The sequence below is a fragment of the Pholcus phalangioides genome, unplaced genomic scaffold (assembly GCF_987345545.1).
Source record: "Pholcus phalangioides strain wild (caught in Gottingen) unplaced genomic scaffold, Ppha-v1.0 ptg000008l_1, whole genome shotgun sequence".
Lineage (NCBI taxonomy): Eukaryota > Metazoa > Arthropoda > Arachnida > Araneae > Pholcidae > Pholcus > Pholcus phalangioides.
In genome coordinates, this window is record NW_028301601.1 from 36,351,013 (window position 1) to 36,374,602 (window position 23,590).

The 23,590-nt window shown below is 36.4% G+C and overlaps 1 protein-coding gene across 1 annotated transcript in view; it reads right to left on the reverse strand.

The window, feature by feature from the left end:
* Window positions 1–10,620: 10,620 nt before the first annotated feature.
* LOC149084226 (uncharacterized) overlaps window positions 10,621–23,590 on the reverse strand; it is a 385,762-nt gene continuing 372,792 nt past the window's right edge. The window contains exons 15-24 of the mRNA XM_089234569.1: window positions 23,399–23,494; window positions 22,108–22,209; window positions 21,846–21,962; window positions 19,758–19,932; window positions 19,297–19,412; window positions 19,079–19,172; window positions 18,085–18,170; window positions 16,209–16,350; window positions 14,510–14,607; window positions 10,621–11,039 (exon numbers count right to left, since the gene is read on the reverse strand). Of these exons, the coding sequence (XP_089090695.1) occupies window positions 10,878–11,039; window positions 14,510–14,607; window positions 16,209–16,350; window positions 18,085–18,170; window positions 19,079–19,172; window positions 19,297–19,412; window positions 19,758–19,932; window positions 21,846–21,962; window positions 22,108–22,209; window positions 23,399–23,494 (1,188 nt within the window). The 3' untranslated portion in view covers window positions 10,621–10,877. The remainder of the gene's footprint in view (window positions 11,040–14,509; window positions 14,608–16,208; window positions 16,351–18,084; window positions 18,171–19,078; window positions 19,173–19,296; window positions 19,413–19,757; window positions 19,933–21,845; window positions 21,963–22,107; window positions 22,210–23,398; window positions 23,495–23,590) is intronic.

Below are 23,590 nucleotides of genomic sequence, written 5' to 3' on the forward strand. Positions count from 1 at the left end.
TTATTTTTGTAGTAATGTATAGAACAGATGTATTTTACTTCTAATGCACCTGTGAGCCTATAAATCTTGAAATCCTCTTTATCTGTAAATTATTTCCCATTGGAGATAGGCAGGTTGTACTACTCTAACATAGCAATCGAATGAAAGAATATTTGAAAACAAAGTAATTATGATTTAAAAATTTCCGAAATCAAATCTGGGCATCAGAGTGGTTGTTGCAAGCTGTATAATATGGAATTGTTGATACTTTTTGCATGGATATGCAAAAGATATTTAATTTTAGAAGAGGATAGCCTCAAATAATTATTTTTCAACATCTATATGACATTTATAATTTATTACCAGTTTTTAAAAAAATCATTGAAATTGCTCAGACCTCAAAGTTGCTCATAATGTCTTCTAAATTCTTCCAATATTTTAGAGCCTGTAAAAATTTTGTGGCAATCTTGTCAATTTCAGACAAAACATTGTAAACGTGCCAAAAAATAACACTTTCGAACTCATCTTTGATGTGGAAAATTGATTAGCAACATACCAAAGTTATTTTGTTTCATATTCTCTAAGATAAGATCTCTTTGAAGATGAGATACTTTTGCAATTTTCTCAATTTGTAGTTATGTCCATATCATATATCTCTTAATCTGTGGTTGTAAACTGTTAAGACTGGATGTTAAAATATCAAGACTGATGTATATGTTGATCAAAATGTAATGTTATTTGGTATAAATATAATATTGTTTGTTTGGTATCACAAGAATCTGGTGATTGTTCCGATTCTATCCATAAACAATAGTATCAAAATATTTTTTAATTTTAACTTTAAACAGAAATGCTCAAGACTGGTATGCAAGTTATTTTATAGACAATTGCGAAAGAATATATATCTCTGTTATTATATTGGGAACACCAATTTTCTCATAAGTGAATTAATTAGTTAATATCCTTCCAATATAATTATATGCGTGCATTCATATTGATTCTTCTATGTGCCAATCCAGTTTTTCTAAGACTTTTAAAATATTACTTGCAGCATGTACAGAATATATAAAAAAAATTTGTAGCTTCAGAATTTTTAAGAAAAATATAGTGTGACAGGTACAAATTGGATTTCAATATATGTATGCATGTCAGTGATTTCAATATTGATACCCAATGAAGATGAGATTCTTCTTTTTCTCCCCCTCTCATTTCTTATACTTTTCCATTGGCCATTTTTTTCTTTAGTATAGACGAGATTCTGAAATACATTTTATATATTAAAACATTATTGATTTTAGAACAATGTTTTGAAAAAAAAACATTTTTTTACATGTTATAATCCACACATTCATTTTCATGTGTGTTGATAATAAGTGTTAATTACATCTTTAAAAAAAAAAGTTTTTTTAGTGTTGAAATGAATAAAAGATGTATTCTGTTTGCATTTGTTTTGTGTAACAAGGTTTTTTTTTTTGCCTTTGATCAATCTATTATAGATTTGTTCCAATCAGTGACTAGCACTGCCGTGTCATGAATGACAGGTCGGTATGCTGTTGTATTCGTTATCTTTGCAGGGATGTGCTATGTTAGAGATGTTGGAGAGGGTCATCGTCCCCGAGTCATCAAAAACCTGAAGGAAGTCTGCATTTCTGGTAATGGTATTCATCTATTAGAAAAGCTTGTGAACTTGTATTTGGCTCTACAGCAAGGGTTGTAGATCTTTCAGACATTGTGGGCCAAATTAAAACTTTCTGGGAAGTCTGTGGTTCATTAAGTCGTAGTGTGGCATTTCGAATTGTGGGATGGTATCAGATTCATTTGATCATTTTTGTTGCACCACAGTCATTTTCTGCACACGAGGGCTAATTAGACCGGGACCTACAATTTATTGCCGATTCCGAATGGCAGGCTTGTTTTTTATACTCGTCGAGGGGTTGGTGCGCTAACCCCTCGATGGGGGGACTCCCTGCGGTAGCAATTTTTGCTGCTATAAAGTCGCCGTTTTTTGTTGTACCACTGTGTCAGGAAAGTTTTCTGACAAGGATGAACTGGGTATCGAACTCGCGACACCTCTAAACATCCTTTGGTACTTTAGGCGAGCATCTTATCGACCGGGCTACCGTGCCCCTATCAGATTCATAGGGCTTTGTGTAACATACAGTGCCATCTTAATAGATGTGCCAATAGGTCCTGCATTGAACAGGAGCCCAAAATTAATTGGACCCCCTTTTCAAACTTGTTTAGGCTTAGACAGCATTTTCTACTTTTAAACCCCTTAACAGTGATGCCCGAGTCCAGTTTGAGCAACAGAACAGTTTTATATTTGTGATTTGATGATTAAACACTATTTGAACTTTATTTTACAAAAAAACAGTTTTTTTTTATACTTTTCCATGATGCTCGAATCGGGTTCGTTTATATTTTTTATTGATATAATGCTGCACAACATCGAAGACAAAAATATTTTAATTTTTTGCACATTTTTCTGAAATAAGTTACTGCAGTATAACTCCTCAATGGCATGCAGACATTTCAATTTTTTTTTATTATTCAATGTTTAGTAGCTATTTTCTCAAATGGCAGGCTACAGCAAAAAGCTCCTGGGGGCCATATGTTTCCTGTGGACAATGCATTGAAGACCCCCCCCCCCCTCTACTCTATAGTTTTGATCTTAGTTGTCCTGTTGATTGTGCAATAGTCTGTCTCTATTGTTACTGTTTCTTGACCTGCTACATAAGGTGAACTCCCTCTTAACATCTCTCTGCTTTCCAGCTCTTCAGATTCAAGATTGAATTATTTGTTTTTCTCAGAATGTCAAACATGATGACATAGAATGAAGAACTCAACTAGGATCTCCTAAAACAGTTCTGCTGACTCTTATGGGCCAAGTGAACCTCATTTGAGATTCCCTGATCTATATCATACATTCTCAATCCATGGTATACTGACTGAATATGGCACTCAAAGTGCCGTGGCTGACAACCTGATTGTTAATTTATAATAATATGAGTTAGAAAAAGACATTAAACTTGTGTGTGCAACCAATTTCTTTTAATGAGACGTTGATAAAGTCAGTATTGACACACTGGTGTTATTTACATTGCTTTACAAATGCTGAGGAACAGCATTATTTTTCATTATACCTGATGATAAACATCCTTCAAAGAAATTAAACTTGGCACATTTTGAATAGGTATCCTAAAGTATCTTTATAATGCAAAATGAAACAGATATTGACACGTGGCAAAAAAAATAAGCAAAAGAAAAAATTATACCCCTCACAGCAATTGCAGACAGTTATGAAAAGTGTTTGTTCTGCTGTAGATAAGGACAGGTATGAGTTCGTCAGTATGAAGTGTGATCTCCTAGGACACTGATGCACATTTTTCATTTTCATCTGTTGTGTATGCTGTCCACCAAATTGTTGAGGAGAGCTTGAGAAATTTTTTTTGCATTCGTCCTTCAAGGCAGTTGTGAGTTCCAGTATGGTTGAAAATGGGTTGTGACTTTGAGCAATACACCTGCAGAGTGCATCTCAGACGTGCCCAATAGAATTTAGGTCCAGTGAATTTGCAGGCCATGGTATGCGCTCAATGTCTCGACACACTTGCTAGTGTGTTGGACACTTCATTTGTCCTATGAAGATGGGTATTGTCATCATAATGAACAGAAAATCTGAACAGAGAATGTCGGTGCAATACCTCTGTGATTTTTTATGATACCTCCATTAAAGATATGAGAGTTCTGCCATTGTGCATGAGACTCAAACACACCATGATTCCTTGGCTGTAGGGATCAATTTCCTAAATTTGGTTGATGGTAACGAGTTAACGACTACTCTCTCAACAGTAGCTGGTGTACAGAATCGCGTAGATGTGGAAGAATGATTTGTCAGAGAACATGACTCTGAACCATTGTAGCCGTTCCCAACGAATATGCTCATTACCCTAACATAATCTTTTCTGATGATGATGTGCTTGTAACGGCATGTATTTTATAGACTTCCTTGTATATAAGCTAACATTATTTAATCGACAAAAAATGGTTCTCACAAATCCTTGAGTGCCAGTACTCTTATCATGGTAGACCATCTATCTGGTGGAGAATGGAATTTCTGTTTATTTTTTTCACTAGGCCGACATATTTATCCTTTTGACGTATGATGATCCACCCACAGCAGCAGACGTATTGCTCAAAGACATAACCCCATAGCTGCCAAGTCTCCCGAATTTTAGCTTCATCGCTCGACCTCCCGAAAAGTTCTTAAATCTCCCGAATTTTTAAGAAAATCACAAAAAATCCCTAATTGTCCCTAAACATTCCCTACTTCATTAAAAAAAAGTCGCCGCTTATGAAAACAATCCCTAAGGAATTTCTTTCGGGGCATGAAGACTCTTTTTTTCCCCTTTTGAAATGACGCCACACGTCATAAATGGGGAAATTCCCTTTTTAAGGAAGTTTTACAAAACCCTCTGATGGTGACAAGAAAGTTGTTTGTCTTATCGCGCAGGGAAATGGCTTAGCAGCCAATAATCCTGGATAATAATTGAAGATTATAGTGACGCGCATATGGTCAAAATTTCTTTTGTGGACATGATCATCGGTCATGGAAAGACTGTAATCATTACTCGTGAAATGAAAAAAAAAAAGAAAAAAATCAAGCAAGTGTCTTCAAAAATTGACGCTTTTTTCCTTCATCTTCCGATGATTTTAGGGTCATTCACACAGAATGTTTGTTCGCAGCGTTTCTGATTGAAAACAATATTTATTTTTACATCACTGAAGTTTAGGCCTCCAATTTCACTTGTTTTTCGCGTAGGAATTTTATTCCCAAGGGTTTAACTTCCATGTTTGTACAATCCATATTTTAATTTGACTTCAGTTTTTGAGTAGGGATTTTATTCCCTACACTTTAACTTTTATGTTTGGAAAATCCCTATTTTATTTGGAAAAATCCCTATTGTATTTATTAGGGAGTGGTTTAAGCATAAAATACGGGTTTGCGCGAAAATCTCCCGAATTTTCATTTTCAAAAGTTGGCAGCTATGTAACCCTCTTCAAATGATATGGGAACCACAAATTGTCTTAGAAAACAAATGGGACAAACTCCCTCAAGCTCTCTTCAACAATTTGGTGGACAGCGTGCACAGCAGATGCTAAATGTGCATCAGTGTTCGAGGAGGCCACACTTCATACTGAAGCACTTGTGTGTGTCATGTATTTTTTTTCTTTTCTTTCAAACCGAGCACAACTTAGGTCTATTATAAAGGACAATTATAAAGATACTCAGTCTATTAAAAATGTGCCAAGTATCATTTGTTTGAAAGATGTTTATATCGTTAGGTATATGACCAAAAATAGCATTATTGCTTAGCATTTGCCACGCAGTGTACAATTTTTGGTGATTTTTATTTAACAATAAGTATCATGACTGAGATTTACCATTGTAGTTTTCATTATCCCATTGGTGTCATAAATATGGTGTGGTTAATTTTAAAAGGAAAAAAAGTCTCAGATATCAAATTAAATACACATCACAGATCCATTCTGACTTTAATTTTAAGCTCAATATCACAATCACAGCAATCCATTGAAAATGAGGGGGAAAATCATCACATACAACTTCTTCAGGATAATCAGCACCAACAGCACAAAACACATCACAACATAGATGTTGAAAAACAAAAATTATATCATTTCTCTATGTAAAGACTATACAGATTATACAAGATAAATACAATAATGATTTTTTATAATTCCTTTCTATTTAAACAGATAAATTGTACGTAATGAATGCATAATTGAAAGTGAGAAGCCAACAGCAAATTGTGAATATTTTCTAAAAAACAATTTCCATAAATCTTTGATAAATCACAAATATTATGGATTTTAAACCTGTAATTATTTTTCCATAGTAGCGTGTAATAAGGTGCATATTGTGAATAATACTAGTAGTTGGTATTTCAGACATGGAAAAAGAAAAATGATTCACACAAGAATGGGATATCTAGTGTCCATTTTTGTTCAAATTTTTTAGTTGAATCAACACTGTACTGTGCCAAGGTGACTTTTTCTCAAATCAAATCTCTCTAATTTAATTTATATTTCAATTTATTTTTCCAATCATGCTTATCTAATTAAATTACAACTCAATAAGCGCCATTATAAATAATGATAATCCTGATAAATGTTTTTCCTAAATGCTGTTTTTTTCTTACAGTCAGCCTCACTTAATCAGATATCAATGATTCCAGCACACAATATCTGATAATACAAAGGCCACAACAGACAAAATGCCCAAAGAGGTGGCTGAAAAATGATGGCCATAAAAAATATGGCTGTGTCGAATACATATCTAAACTATATTAAAAATACAGCAACCCAATAAGAATAATAAGAAGCTCCCTCTATTGGCTCAATAGAAAACAAAAAAAATTAAATGTATGTATTGAAGACACCTTCAATACTTGGAGGCCAGTATCTACTCTTAAATGAATTTATCTTAACCTAGTAACATATTTTCCATTCATTCCAAATGTTTCACCCAATAAAAATAGTATGTGTATAATGGTGGTATTAACAGTTGATGTTTGAAGCATAATATTGGATTAAGGGGGGGGGGGGGAACAGTATATTAAGCAGGGAACTTTAACATAGTTTCTATGACAGAAATTTGGGTGATTTTATACATTATCTGATTAAGCTGAGTTGACTGTACTTGCATGTAGATAACTCATACATTTTTTCGAACATTACAGTCATCATAACAGATGATCACTGCTGAAATTAAGAAAAAAAATGACACTTTTTCAAGGGCTGTTTTTTGGCTCCCAGGTCATTTTTCACCCTGGATTATTTTTAGATGTCAATTATGAATGGAAACACTGATTTGTGTGATGACAATTATATATATATATATATATTGGGTAGACAAAATTCTTGAATATGGCAGATTGGCTTAATGTTTGTGTACATATGACTGACAAAAATTAAAATGGAAATTATGATGCTATATCGTCAAATTGTTTTCATTATATACATGTGATGCTGATAAAATTAAACACATCTAACATTTAAGATTTTTGCAATTCTAAAATATTAACAAAATCAACTCGTATAACATGATGTTCATATCAGCTATCTCGGAAGCTACATGAAGACATACTACTTTTTCACGGCACGTGACTTTCACATCAACAAAATTGGGGGGCTCAGTTATGGAAGGATGTGAACATCATGCCATACGAGTTGATTGGATAAAATGTAAAGTGATTTTATACGCATAAAGGTATTTAAATCAGAGTTTATTGGGTTAATAAAACTTTCTTATGTTTTAGTCTCTGGGGCTTGTGTGAACTTTCTGTTGGTATTATCAAAAAGGTTTTAAACATTTGGCACATAGCCGTTCGTAAATATTGAAATTGTTTAAAATCTGAATTATCTTACGATTTTGCCTTATCATTCAATAATTATCTACAGCTTAATTACCCAAGAGAATGGCATAGTTGTCAGAATTATTCCAGCCATGTTAGTTAACGTGTGACTTTAATTCTTATAACTGTTGCTGTTTATATAAATCTTTCTGTTAAATATAGCAAGTGTTTGAAAAGCAGCGGTTTTTTTTTAAACTTTTGCCATTGGTTGCAACCTTGGCTTCGTCATCATTTTCCCATGTCTCCCCAGAATATTGTAGAAAAGACTCTTCAAAGAACTGAATGAATTTGCATCTATACACCAAACTTGTCACAACGCTCCTAGGAGCTAGGATGCACGCTTTCAGAAGCACTAGTTTAAAGAGATAACTCTGATTAAAGACTCTCAAGAAATAAATTAGTATTTCAGTAATGCTGTCCATCAATCATTTCGGGTCTGAATCATAACACAATTTCATCAAGAATTTATGCCTTATATATTTTTTAATGAAATACAGTTCATTAAAGTGATTTTCCCCTTCTAATCATTAATTTTTTTGTTTTTCACACTCAGACATAATAAATCATCTGAGCAAAAATGTAAATTACATCAGATTTGACTAGATAAAAAGTTGAATCGGTGAGTCAGTGCTGAATGTCAGAAAATAGTGAGTGAAGTTTGTGTAAGAGTTTTATATGATTGGCACAGTGTTGGAGAAATATTTCCTTTAAATTTTTTTTCCCATCATATATAATTTTTTTCATCATATATAATTTTACTATACAATTTTATATGATTTATGGCCAATTTTTTACAAATACATATGTACAATCCAGTGTTAAAATGTTCATTCAAACTTTAAGAAAATATTTTGTCTCCAATTCTTATTTGTTAATTTTAATTTATGACTAGGTTGATGAGGTTTTTCAAAACATTTTTTTCATTAAAAAAAAGCGTATTCAGAAACCATTTCATGACTCTCATATTCTAAGTGAATCTGATCCAGAAGACATCGGCAAACAAATTTGTATGATATTTTCCTGTATGTGTTGAATTACTAGCATGCCGTTAAATCCTCAGTTAGACACTCTGGAGGTTGATGTGTGAAATTTTTCATTTACATGTATGAAAATGTTTCTCCTTCAAGTTCTGAGTTATCACACATACTGTTGTATTCAAATGATAAACACAGATTGATTAATAATGAACTAAAACACAGGTTTTTGGAAACTTCAGATATGTATCACCCTTGAGAGTGATATTGGAATTTAACCTCTTAATGATCAGGGATGAGATATCTCATACAAACGCAAATGAAAGAAATTCATTCTTTCATTCGGGAGGGCGAAAGTTAAATCTACTGCACTAATCTTTTTCCTCATTTATATTTCTAACATGCAAACAAGGTAACCAGTTTATTTAGTTTTATTGCAGACACTTCAAAAACATTTAAATTTGTTGCCAAAAGCCTGTATGTGAAGGCTGATAATATTTCATAGCATTCATGCTTTTCATCTCCATGTGCTTTGTGTAAAGTTCATTGATGCTCTGGATGGTATTTGATTGGTGAACATGATTTTGCCACCCTCACCGCAGAAAAAAACTTTGATTTTATGATTGTTTTTGTTCCCACGTAAAATTTGCTGCCCCTTTTACTTTCGATTCTGCACCCTTCTCTAAGCCCTGTTTTTCTTTTGCTACCGCTACTTAACTGTACATGCACCTTGTAAATGAAAAAAAAAACTCTTGGGAATTTAGTATATGCTGGAGAGAACGGGTGTATGTGCGGCCCTTACATATCTTATTGTCATGCGTGTTTCATGTTCTACTTGTGTGGCCATCTGTTTTCCTTATTTCTAAGTGAAAATTATGAATTTCTGAATTTTAATGTTATGTGAGTATCATATGGAAGGTTTGCCTGCATCCTGCAGAGACTTTTTCAAATGGGATATGACTCGTATTCCTTACTTCTTTGCAAATTGGATGAAGAGAGAGAAATCATGTTCAATGATAAGTTGATGGAGCATGTTGTTGCTGAAAGAGCATACATTTTGTACATAGTAAACATTTGTGTTGTACTAATTTGATTTGAGTCGCTTGAAACCTATTTTACTATTAGGTGCATCTTACATTGCAGGCCCATTTTGTATCAATTACATGGTAATAAAAATGCTATATGAGTCACTTTTGATTTTATGGATCCTTTATATCAGTTTCCCAACTTTTTTGTCCCATCCCCCTCAACCCAATCTAACCCATTGGATCCTATGTTATACCCGTAGCTTCCACCGCCCCAAAGGGGGGCCGTTAATGCCCATGTTAGAAGTCACTGCTTTATATGGATAATTTTTTTTTTTTAAGTACATTCAACTTCTAACAAATTTGATTCTTTTTGAATGCATACATCATAAAGAAATTATTTCAGGAGGAATAAACAATAACAAACACCATGTCTTCTCCAAGCAGATGCACCGACATTGATTGTCACATATACAAATCAAATATTTACATTCTCTTCCACACACTGAGAAATGAAAAGTATACAACCAATGCGCTTATATAATGGATAATCGATTAAAATTGACACACATTTTTACATCGAAAACATTTCATACACACGTATATACATATTCATGAATAGACACCCAGCTGCCAGATGGCAAATATTCATGTCACACAACCGTACATCATGAAAACAAACAATATATTTTAGGGAAAAAATTTACAATATATATTATATTTACACAACTTTCTTATACAGGAAGTTTTGAGATGACATGAAAAATTTACCCTTGGAAAGTTTGACGCTTTAATAATCCTTGGAAGCTGATGAAAATTGTTCTTTGCATAGGTTGATAGCAATATTTCAATCGATTTTACGTAAAATTATAGAAAAATGCTTCCTATAAATATTGTTTGTTGGTATATATATATATATATATATGTTTGTTTATGTATATAGATTTGTGTTTGTTTATTTACAACTATTGAGACCACATTAGGAAAATAGATTGTCTCTGATAGAATTTGATTAATCGCCAGGCATGCAATTCAGCATTCACATGCCTGGCCTTTGACTAGCAGAAAGACATCGGATAGCTTGACGCATGGAAGTCAATGCTGGACTCCATGAAGAACAACAATAAGAAGTTTCAATAACATTAAACCTCAAAAAAGAGTTATCAGCAAAATTTAAAAATTTGATTTTTTTTTTTTGAAATTTTTTTTAAATTGCAGAATCAAAACAAATTTTTACAGAAAACATTGTCTATTTAAAAACACAACACCTACATGTCATGGCACTTATGGCTGCAGACAGTTTTTCTCCAATCATTGGTCCATTTTTGTTTTTGCGTAGAACAGTCGTAGTGTTTTTTGTTTTTGTCTTGTTTTGTCATTAGTCAGGAGATGATGATGATGGGAACAGTTCAATCTTGTTCTGGTCTTGCTATGTACAGCAATGAACTGCCACCAACCAGTCGCTGCTATTTGATGACGGTCGTTCCAGGAGGTTGCGATGGAGTTCCGGAGAATGGAACGCCCGTGGATGAGTTTGTAGTGGCTGCTCGTTGGTTCCGGAAAACGGTATTTTGAAGAGTTCTCTTCCATCTGTCCATAGTGTCCCTCAGTTTTGATAGCCATAAATTCTAAGGAAAAAAAAACCAGTTATAATACATGTATATGTTACGGTAAATGCAATAAATCGGTTATTATGCATACTTACCAATCGTCTTGGTAAGTTTAAGCGATAAATACTTGAAATTTATCGCATTTATCTGATGTTATGCATAATACCCTGGTGTAGTCGGTGAATTTGGTAGATATGAAAGAAATTACAAATCAGTCAGGTATGTGTGATGAATACGGTCGGACCCCGGCATAATGATAAATTTTACGCTCGTACCCCGATATAATGATGCAATACATGTATGAATTATCATGTTTTGTATATCATATAGTACGATTTATTATGCTCATCAATGAAGCGACTCCTATTTAATTATGCACAATCGCCGGTAAAAAAGTGATAATATTTTTAGCACTTATTAAATTTACCAACGATGTTTGGGTACTATACATAATCGCCATGAATGAATGAACGCCAGGGTCTCTGCCACCGGACTTATCCCGTTGCCGAGATCTCTTCCAGCCCAGCTTCGTGGTAGAGTCTGGAACAAAGTGAGTGCACCTAACAGTCTGAGTGTGTAGCTAGTGTTGTGTATGATATTTTAGTGCTGCCATCTATACTTCAAATTGTGAGTGAAGTGTAATGATTGAATATTTGTAACGTTGTATGCCTGTTGCTCTCTGTGGTGAGACTTTTTAACGGGGAGATCGGCTCGCATTCGCGCCTTGAAGTTCGGAACCACAGAAAACCAACTTCAGCCGACCATCACTTGCGCCGGTGGGGTTTGAACCCGGTTCCTCGCGATGCGAATCCGTCACTATGACCACTCGACCACCACAGCGGCTACACATAATCGCCAGTAAAAGTGATTAATTTAGGGAAATTTATCAATGACGCTTGCGCACTATGATGCATAATCATCAGTAAAATTGATACATGTATGGGAATTTATGAAACTTATCAAAATACTCGGCGATTGTGTGTAATAATCGGATTTATCACATTTACCGTAAGCATATATAAACGTACATGCACAGAATAGACCAATGGATCTCAAAGTATGTGTCGTAGTGACACCAACCTCTATCAAGAAAGGCGCGAGGACTTGGTTTAGTGATTCTTTTTCTAGATTATTCTGGGAACATGCAGATGAACGATGGATTCCCTTGCGAATGAAGTCCAAGGGAACCTCGGTTGGGAAAATTGTTAGAACCACTGAAACACTGATTTCCAACTGGTGTTCCGCGGAATCCTGAAATTCCGTGATAGCTCTTCTGGGGTTCCGCATGATCAAACGCCACGGAACCCGGAGAGCTTTCAAAGAAGAAAATTTTGTTGTAAATGATACTCGCAAAGCTGTTCTTTGTTTTGAACTTTAACGAGATAGTGTCGAGTTGAAAACATTTAGACCACCTAGAGGACAAACCTAGAGAATCTGCAAGCATGTGAACGACCAAAACAGCGTGCACGTATGTGAATGACCAAAAGAATGACATGGTGAGCGAGGGACGAAAACATGTGACCGTCCAAAAAAGTTACTTGGACACAGAAGCATATTTACTGTGTGTGGGGGCGGGGAGGAGGAACAGGCAGCTAATTCGAAGGAATGAATCAAGAAAACTAGACTAATATGGATGGAGGAAAAAATTTTATGTAGCCTATAGGCGGAAAACCCGTAAATCCGCCTACGGAGGGGGCCCTAAAATTATGTGGCCCTTGTCAATTACTCGAATTTCTACGTGGAAAAATGAGGCATTTGCCAGAATGCGGCACCTGCTATTTATCATAGTTCCGGATCCCATCATCATGGAGTGACTATGCACCAGAGTAGGCCTTTCCGTCTCGAACGGCTCATGCGTTAAGACGGCCCTGGGGTAGTTTATTACTACTGATGTTTTTATAATCAGGCAGTATCTTCTTTCTTCAATTCAGAAACAAAATGAGTGAAACTTTGATAATTTTTGTCACACCACGGTCATTTTCTGCACTCGAGGGGTGATTAGTACGTGATTTACCATTTATTGCCAATTCCGAACGGCAGCCTTTCTTCTACCCACGGAGAGGTTGGTGCACCAACTCCTCGATGTGAGATTTCCTGCTGGTAGCAGTCTTTTTCTGTGGTCACGTCGCGAGCCGCTGTGGTGGTCGAGTGGTTATAGTGACGGACTCGCGATGCGAGGATCCGGGTTCGAATCCCACAGTGGTGGTCGGCTGAAGTTGGTTTTTTATGGTTCCCAACTTCAAGGCGCGAATGCGAACCGATCTCCCCGTTAAAAAGTCTCGCCACAGAGAGCAACAGGCCTACAACGTTACAAATATTCAATCATTACACTTCACTCACAATTTGAAGTATAGATGGCAGCACTGAAATATCATACACAACACTAGCTACACACCCAGACTGTTAGGTGTACACACTCACTTTGTTCCAGACTCTGCCATGAAGCTGGGCTGGAAGAGATCTCGGCAACGGGATAAGTCCGGTGGCAGAGACCCTGGCGTTCATTAATTCATTGTGGTCACGTCGCCGTTTCTGTCATGCCTTTGCGTCAGAAAATTTTCTGACAAACGAACTGGGATAGAACGTGCCTCTAAACATCTTTTGGTACTCGCATCTTATCGATATGAGCTACCGTTCCATTCAAATTCACCGCGGGCGTGGTTCCGTTTTGGTTGGAAAATAATTGATGTTCATTATTAGTGTCGTGGCGTCATCTTTTGCAAACGCATGTAAGGAACATAGCCAAAGATGAGTGCGTATGCATTCTCATGCCCATATTGAGTGCGTAAATAATATTACGTATTGGAACCTCTGCTGCTATCTATGAAACGTAAAAAGTACTAAACATCAACCTGTTTAAAAAAATCCTACTGATCTGAATAAGTTTTGTTTCGGTGGTACCAAGAATCTTTTTTTATGTCATTTATTATGTCTTCAACACCATCTTGGGCATAGTCACCGGAACCTGACGACTTAAAAGAGTGCTTGAGTTCTCCCTCCCCAATAAACTTTGTAAGAGGGCTTACCACACCCCATTTTTTTCCAAAATTCATGGATATAAAATGTAATTGTGTAAACAATGCATGTCCCCATAAGAACGAATCTGAATCTCGTACACATGGGATGTCCAGCAACTATGTCCAAAAGATGAAAAACCGAACAGAATTAAATAGAAAGTAATAAATAATAGAGAGCTAATAGGCTCTCCATTTTGATGGAAGTAAAGAATTCAAGTGAACTCCGTTTAAGAAACGGGGAAAACCGGGACATTTTTGCGAAAAACTTGGGACAGCCAGAAAAGCAAAAAACCGGGACGTATTTTCTGGGTACGTACTTACGATGGTATGAAAAGTGAGAAGTTGCCTCCATTTCTCACTGAGAGAGAAGTGGAGGCGACTTCTCATGGCTAATCCGCACAATATCACCGTGGATCAGCAGCGCCTGTGTTTTTTGAGATTAAAAAAAAGGTGAACAAAGTTTGGGAATACCTTTATTGTATCGTTTGGCGCCTGGAAAGTGTGCACAGTCACAATTTGTTGGAACCTATTCAGGCATACGAGCACAAACGCATTCTTCAAATTATTTGCTGAGAAGGGAAAAAAAAGATAAAATATAAGACACACGAAAAGAAAAGTAAGTAGTAGTAAATAAATAATGAACTTTTATGAATATATGCTTTTTCTAATTCAAGAATCCTAGCGAAAATTCTTCACGGAAGGTAAAGAATTTTACGCAGGAAGTTCATGTAAATAGGCACTATGAGAATCCTTGCCCCGAAAGACATGAGTGTTAGCCCTTTCAAAATCGGCTTCAAACTGTGAAACACTTTAAAATAGAATTCTTTACCTACTTGAGAGAGAGTGATAAATTGACAAAATCGACTAAAGTTCATAACTGATCAATAAAAATGTAATCAAATGAGCGTAATAAGAGGAAGAGGTGATGTCACTCTCCGCTATTACTACGAAGATTTCGACAGCTGGCTGATGCGAGGATAAATCCTGGAAAGAAAATTCAACTGCCTTGGCCTGGAATCGAACCCACGTCCTCTCTCTTGCCTGAGTTAGTTAGGTCTGGCTCTCCGTGTGAGGCCTCGTTCAGCGAACATGAGCTCTAAGGAAAGACGATTTGTTGCCTTTGTATTCTAGTGCGCTCGGGGACATAGGTTCGATTCCCCGCAAAGGCAGTCGAGTTTTTTCTTCTGGATTTATCTTCGCATCAGAAAGCTGGCGAAACCCTCGAAGTGTAATAATTATGTAAAATATTAAAATAGAAATTTAATGCTGAGTTTGGGTACCTAAAGAAAGGCTGCTTATGTGAAAGAAAACTTAGTTTTAATAGATTAAAAACGAAACCTTGAATCCTAAAATGAAATCGGATGACCTACAAATGGAGTTTTTTGCATCCGAAGCGTTATTACGATTTCTAAGGTTCTGAACGTAAACTTTGGTATGTGAACAAAAAAAAAACCTGTCAGATAAATTTTCTTTGCAAAAAACTTTCAATGAAAATGTATCATGGCGTCTGTGGTTAGATTGCGGTATTGAGCAAAGCACCTCTCGGGAAACGAGTGAAAGTTGTTTCATTTTCCGAAGAAGAGAGTGATTTTATTTAAATATCAAATAGAGTGATTGAGAAATGGGTTTGAGTGTACTGAAGAAATATTTGCACAGTCCTTGCAACCAGCTCTGCTGTTGAAGTTTCCCCATGGGTCAGCGTGACGAAATTTGCGGGAGTGATTTCCTCTATATCAAAGTATAGGACATGTAGGTAATGCATAGAGTCAGCAAATATATGGCTTTGATCATGCGATGAATAAACAAATAGTTAACGGGGGGGGGGGGAAATTCACATCTCATCATCCCCGCCTGCAACTTTTTTACAACAATGGGGGAATTATTCCCGAATTCAGAGAAATATTGACAGTTAATGTTGTTGAGTATGCCGAAATTCGACGTCTAAACGTAACTCTAATAATACTATTAATTAATCAAATTAGTTACGTTGGAGAAATTCAATTACGTAATGTTTATATTACAGGAATTGTGTAAATTTCGATGTTTTTACTTTGTGTCATTACGAATCTCGTCGGATAGATACATCGGCATTTTCGATACAACCAAAAGCAACAAGTCTCTTCAAATGCAAACAGATATAAGTGAATAAATAATATTGCATAATACACACCAGCTCCATCCTGCGCGCTGACATCGTGTATGAAGAATCGATCCAGAGAAAGTGGTTGTTTATAAACTACGTATTTGTAACCGGATTCGTGAGAGGAACTGCTCTTGCTGCTCGATGCCCAATTCTCCGTGATTGACGATTTCTAAATACAAGGAGGAGAAAATGGCAGAAATTGTATAAAGCGTAATTTTTGTGAGACACTGCAGTTGCAAAATCAGTAAACTTTTACTTCATCATATAATAATAATCACTTTATATATGCCAATTTTATAGCACAATTATAACAATGTTTTTACACATTTCTTAATTTTATGTTACTGACGCTTACATAAGGTTTTTATTGCGATGGATTATTGTTAGATAGCACCTTCGCTAATAGTGTTTTATGTCTCAGCCACAAACCGACGGCTGAAGCTTCACGAACGTTTCGGACACAGAAGAAATTGAAAAAGGTCCAAGTGCCGAATTCTGTGATTTGATTTCTTGCAGCGCTCTCTATCAATCAAAAGTTGAACTATTTCTTTGTACCAAAAAAAAAGTCTTCGTGGTAATTACTTTTTCGCAATCTCATTTAAATATACCAATTCCTCAAATTTTTATTACATTTCTAAACTATTTTCGAACTTATGAGACACTGATTTTAGATTTGTATAGTTTCAATACAATATAAAGCCCTATAAATAGATAAATTATAAAGCATTACATCGTTTATATTTCCCGCAACTAAGTTAATACCTACTATAAAATTTGCACGGTACATGCAAATTGGCGGGAATCGTAAAGAGCATATATTAGCAAGTTGCCATAGGAATTGGAAATTTCGATAAAAAATAACACTATAATCTCGCTCTGGGGAGGGAGGCGGGTCTTGTGTACGCCAATGCAGAAACACATTTGAAATTTATTTCAAGATTTATGGATGTCATATTGTGATATGCATGGAAAAACCCTTGCATTCCTTATGATTTCGTTGTTGATAAAAATTTTCACATGCGATTTCCTACACAATTTTTTTTCAAAGCAGAGAAAATCGCATCTGCCGATTATACAGTAGTAGCCTTTTTGCCATTTCATACCTTGTTCAGTGGCGTATTTATGGAAGGGGGGCTTTATAGTCTAGAGTGGATAGTTCAGAGGGGCGAATGAACGCCAGAACTTTGCCACTGGACTTATCCTGTTGCCGAGATCTCTTCCAGCCCAGCTGCGTGGCAGAGTCTGGAACAAGTTCAGTTCAGAGGGGCGGTAAAATTTGTATAAATGAAAATCCGCTTCTTCTCAGGAAGTGAAGGATTAAGTCAGTGAATGACTAAAAGAGTGAACCTATCAAGCATGTGAGTGAACAAAAGAGTGTACATCCACGTGAACGATCAAAAGAGTGTACAACCACGTGAACGATCAAAAGAGTGACCTAGAGCACGTACAAGTTTGGAATGATCAAAAGAGATCTATAAAGTAAGAAACCATCATTCAGTGACCAAAAGAGTGACCAAGAGCGTGTGCACACATGTGAGTGACCAGAACAGTGTGCAAGTATGTGTATTACTGTGAGAGCGACCTATGGAGTGTGTGTTAGCATGGTAGTGATCAAAAGAGTGGCTTAGAGACACAACTGTACTTACGGGGGGGGGGGGAAGGCGTGTAGCGAATTCGAGAAATGGGTGGTCAGAAAATTAGACTAGAATGGGAAAAAGACGGCCACAAATTCATGTGGCCCATAAGCAGCATAACCATGCATCCACCTTTGCCCTTGTGTCATCATCTTTACATTGTGTGATATGCCAGAATTTCAATAATTCACTTTCCTGTTGATATATATGTATACATATTTCATACGAAATTTTTATATCCTAGGAAAATTCAGAAAATTAATATTTACCTTTTTGTGGAGCCCTTTCTTCCTCCTTGTTATTAGAAGCATGTCGTCAAAAAGCAGTACAAATGTTTCTGATGGTTTGCCGCTATCTACACAAGAATAACAAATACAGAATCAAGAACATTACTTTTTTTAGGCTTTAGAATATACAGTCAACGCCGCTCATCAATATCACGGATAATGTTATCATTCGGGTACTGCTTCCACTCTTGCAAAGAACGGAACGGACCAATATCATAACACGGCAATTCATTACTATCCGTACTTCGGATAATGTTATCAATTTTTTTCCCGTCTGATTTTTTTTTCTTTTTGCACATTCTGATGCCAAACGCACATTTATCTCTGTAAGTTATCGATATCAGGCTGCAAGAGACTGTGTAAGAGGCTAGAAGGTGTTCTCAACCCCCCGTTGACAAACATTTCCGTACTTATTCAGTCCGCTGTGACCCATGTATGCATGGAACTACTTTTGCAATGACCTTCCTATAGTGAAGGAAAATACAATGACAAAAAATTATTTCCTTCAGTTCTTGATCAGTTTCTTTCAGTTGACCAGACCCGAATTTGTTTTTCAGAGAGGCTTTCTCAAGGGATCTTTGAAATAGATAGATCCATTCTAACGCCTCACAATGGTTGAATAACAAAAATGCAGGATTTTAGCTCATAGGAAAGCAAGTCTAATTTTAGAATAGAATTTTAAAAAAATAAAACTATTCAACATTTTGCAATCAATTAGGAATGAGGAAAATGGACAGACTTCGCACGTTTTACCAATATCCGTTTACCATATGCCCTGTTCGATGAAACGAGATGTATGGTCACTGTATTTGGGAACGGGACTCTTTCTTTTCGGATATACATATCATTCTGTTATAGAAAATAGTCGTTAGCAGAAGATTCGAGTCTCGATGTGATCACATTAAGTGACGTTGGACTATAGTACCAAATATTATTCTGAAAATTCCGTATTTATTGTTGGAGAAGGAGAACATACCTAAAAGATGCAATGAACCTTCCAGAACGATTTGACGACGTGGACTGACAATCAATCTCTCACAGGGTTGTTTTGCTAATGGCTGTTTCAGAAACTGTAAGAGAATAATTTTATATTTCTTTACAATCAAAATTTTTTATTATTTAAAAAAAAAACAAATGTTATCGAAATCCTTAATACTAAAAATAGTTTATCGCTCTTTTGACAATCTCACGTACGTCAGGAATGAAAGCTTTAGGATCGAGCTCACTAACTGATGGCCACACTATACTTCTTTGGATTTCTAATAGCCTCTCGAAGTTCTTAAGCCATTTCATCTTGTCGTCAAGCTCCCCTGTGTAAAGCAAACCGAAAAAAAAAGAGGTAGCGTGAATTCCTATGACTCTCCAAGAACATGAATACCCATAAATTTTCTAGTAATTAGTTGAGTGAACTTAATTATCGTAATGGTACGCGTGTTCTTAATCAATTAAGAATTCGGAGGAAAAACTCTCGTAAGAAACGTAAATTCTCATTTCCAAAATTTTCAGAAGTAAATAAATGAATCTTGATGATTTATAATAGCGTGAATTAATGTCACAAGTGAAATTGCATTTTAGGGAACTTGTTAAGATTTAAAGCTCATATTGTAATTGCGTGATTTTGTGATTCTAACGCACTCATCATAACGTTTACTTACTCAAAGAATTCTCTTCAGCTTCGATGATGCTGGAGATGAGCTTCTTTTCACTGAGATTTTCAGTTCGCATTTCGATTTCTTTGAGGATCAAGGGAACTCGCATCACATGCTGAACTGGGGACACAAGCAAATCTGTCAACTGGAGCTTTTTGCATCTTATGTCCCTGGAACACCACTGTCATACACAAAATAGAGGTTTTAAAAAGAAACATCCTATATTGACGGTGATTCAGAACTCATGCGCAAAACTTACAGGAGTGATAAAGCATGCCTAAACAAGAAATATCCGTCGTACAATGCATGATTGTAACGCAATTGAGGAACCACTAGACGTCGCTGTCATTGAACGCATAAAGTGATGTTTTTACCACTTATCGTCATTTTTATCGTGGATTGCATAAGGTTTCAAGAACATGCGACGAGAATACTCTCGAAGCCCAAAGACTGTGCAATTTTCCAACAAGAAGCATGAGAAAGCAAATTCCAATAGAGAAAGCATTTGAGTTTAGTACTGCATTTATGTTTCAAAGTATGAGTGAAGCGTGATGATTGAATATTTGTATCGTTTAGGTCTGTTGCTCTCTGTAGTGAGACTTATAAAGGGAAGAAAGGTTGGGAACCACAGAATGCTCACTTCAGCCGATCACCACTGTGTGGGGATTCGAACCCGGGTGTTTCGCGATGTGAGTCCGTCATTATGACCACACGGCCATACAGCGGCCTCCATGGCGCTGACAGAGACCGTTTTGTGAAATCTTTCAAAGGTTTTTGATCCGGCACGGGTCTCATCGGAAAACACTATCGGAACAATCTCTGAGTTCCCAGAGCATTCCCGTACATTAAATGCACGTTCGCATTCCCCTGATTCGTTGAACCACTTAACCAGTTCCTTTCTGCAGTCTATGGCAGTAAGAGGCAAAAACAGTGCTTTATGTATGCAATGACAACTCCCTCTAGATGTCTAGTGCGAAAATTGTTACTATTTGCTATTAATTGTGTAATTGGATGAACTATTTATTTTTGAAGAAAATGCATCGTTCCATAACGGTTTACTCACGGGCTCTGAATTCGCTGTATAATATATATTCCCCAACTTCTTCAATCATGACACTCAGGGACGGCTCGAGCTTGCCTCTGCCCCTAAAGACGACTTTTGCAGGAGGCTGACGGGGCTTTAGCCTAGACGATCCGGGGATAAACCTGATTTTTCATTAGTACCAAGCCAAAATGTGCATGATCCTCATGTGTCCCGCTCTTTGGTTTAGGATTATTTAAATCTTTCTTAATTATGTCATATAACTTGATCCTCTTATTGATGAATCCTCGTCAATCTTGTGAAAAGTAAGTATAATTTTGAAGCAAGTATAAAGTTGACTTAGAAATTTACATATTTCAAAGGCATTTCTGGGGTACCAGAGACAAAACAAGTGGAAAACCGAATTTCTTATTTTCCTGTATTTGGCAGTTCCGGACAAATTACTGAGTGGTGACACCAAAATGCCCTACATTCTTGTTTCTGGAACAGCTGAACCTCCCGAGCACTCCTCGTTAGCGGGCACGTCTCGTTAACGGACTATATATTTTTTTAATTATGCCAACGAGCCTTAAACCTATTAACGGGCAAAGTTTTTGATCCCAAGGATGTTCGTTATAGAGATGTTCTACTGTATTGATTGAAGTGGATTTTTGTCGGATAGGACCTCCCGGGTGCAAGAAAAAACATTAGGTCCCTTGAATTAGAAAAAAGTGTAAATTTTGGGTTTTTCGGGGGCCCCCTGGACGCACGTTCGGTGCTGCGCGGGCTGTTAAATCCTCCTCTGTGTATTGCGGTTTCGGACCCCATGTCTGTTCAATAAAGTTTACTCAAAATATTATCTACCGCCGTCAATGTATGGTTAAAAAGATTGATGTCATGTGAATTTTTAAAATTAGAAATTTTAAATTTTTGATGTGTAACTAAAGCCCTGGTGCAACGCACCCCCTTTCACCCTAGCTTTAGTCACCCCTGATGACACTAGATGAAAAATCGACAATTTACGAACACCAAATTGGGTACTATACGTATTATGAGATACACATATCACTTACCTTCTCGAATTCGTTAAATTCTACTTGTCTTCTAAGAGTCTCTAGGTAGTTTAGAGCGTTGATATAGTTCAGTGTGTATCGGTGATAAGCTTGGGTGAGAGCATTTGCTTTGGCACTCTGCGGAAACATGAATATAGTTATAGACGCCATATATATATTTTCCATGCCTAGTTAATTTTACTCTTGTGTCACATTGCATTTTTAGAAAAACATAATAATCTGGTCATGAAGAAATATACACTCCTGAGTTTTATGTGAATACCTTTTTGAAAAGTTTGACTAACACTTCTGTTGCATCGATTTCATCCCCCGATAGTTTCTGTAAGATCAGACTAAGGAATTCTTTGCAAAAGGAATAGGTAACCTGTGAAACAGAATAACATTACTAATTTAATGAAAAGGTCACGAAGAAAACTCTTATATGTAAATCGGTGAAGTCGAAATTGAATTTACACGAGGTTTCGAAGGCTAAAGGTATCCAAAAATGACGGCTCTTTTAGTGAGAGACAGAACCACATGATAATAGTTATAAATTAAAGTTGCATTAAAGAGGATAACTCCTAATTTTTATTTGCAGAATAATAAAGTTGTATTTTAGTGCAATTATATCAGCTCAGCAAATGTCCGATAGCTATTCGATCTCTTGCCAAATGTTTCTTAGCATATGAGGCATTATTAATTAAATCAATTGCTGCATACAGTACATGCATTGCTAGTACGTATTTGGGAAACTTAAAATTCAACTTAGTTTACAAGTCACTGATTTCAATTTAGCTAGCCTAAGTAGGGTAGAAACTAAAGGGGGGGGGGGACTGCCCAGTGCAGCAAACTTTACGGGGTGGCAACTTTTAGGAAGGAACAAAAATACCGTTATAAAATCCACATATTGTTAATTAGTGGAGGAGAGTGCTCGAAAAATCATGTTTGTTCCCGTCCCCCTTCACAAAAATCGTAGTTACGACCCGGAGACACATGCTGTGGTGTCCACGTGCTACTACTAAACCACACATGCACCTTGTAAACATTCCTCTGAGAAACTTCTAACGAATTGGTGCATGTCGAAATGTGCTATGTATGTGTTATATATACCTCCGTCAAGTTTGTTTCGGAGGAATGCTTGTCATGGGATCCAAAAGTGCTGCCACCTGTCTTCCAAATTCGAGAGCAAGAAACTCAACTGTATTGTATCTGATCTGTGTGTAAGACAAAAAAAAAAAAAAAAGCAACAACTTCAGCTGACTATGGTGTCCCGTTGCTGGCAGTCAGTGCAACTGCTGCGAAAAGGGTCTCAAAGCAATTGTTGACAGTGCGCATGCACAACCTCGGTAGAAAGCTTGGATAAACAATTTCGAACAATCCCCTATCGACAGTGCAGGACTTTCATAAGAGAGCACGCGTGGTTCTCTCAGTATAAGCCATTACTTTTGGCTATTACACCTTTGGCCTGCACACCCGCAATTAATCGAAATTCATATTATAAACATACAACTTCGCGTAATTCAGAAGCAATTCCACGCAAAAGCTTAAATGTAAAAAATCAGTGGTTCACTTACACAGCATAGCTCATCTAGATTACCAAATAGGACCTCTGGTTCTGCAAACATGGCAAATCCTTCGACTTGAATTTTTTTGAGTGGTTCCATGAATACCTTTGAGACAGAAATTAATGTCAATCAATTTTCTCTGTATGTATTATGTATTATTTTGTAATGAGCTATGCTCAAACAATTAAAATTGATCGATTG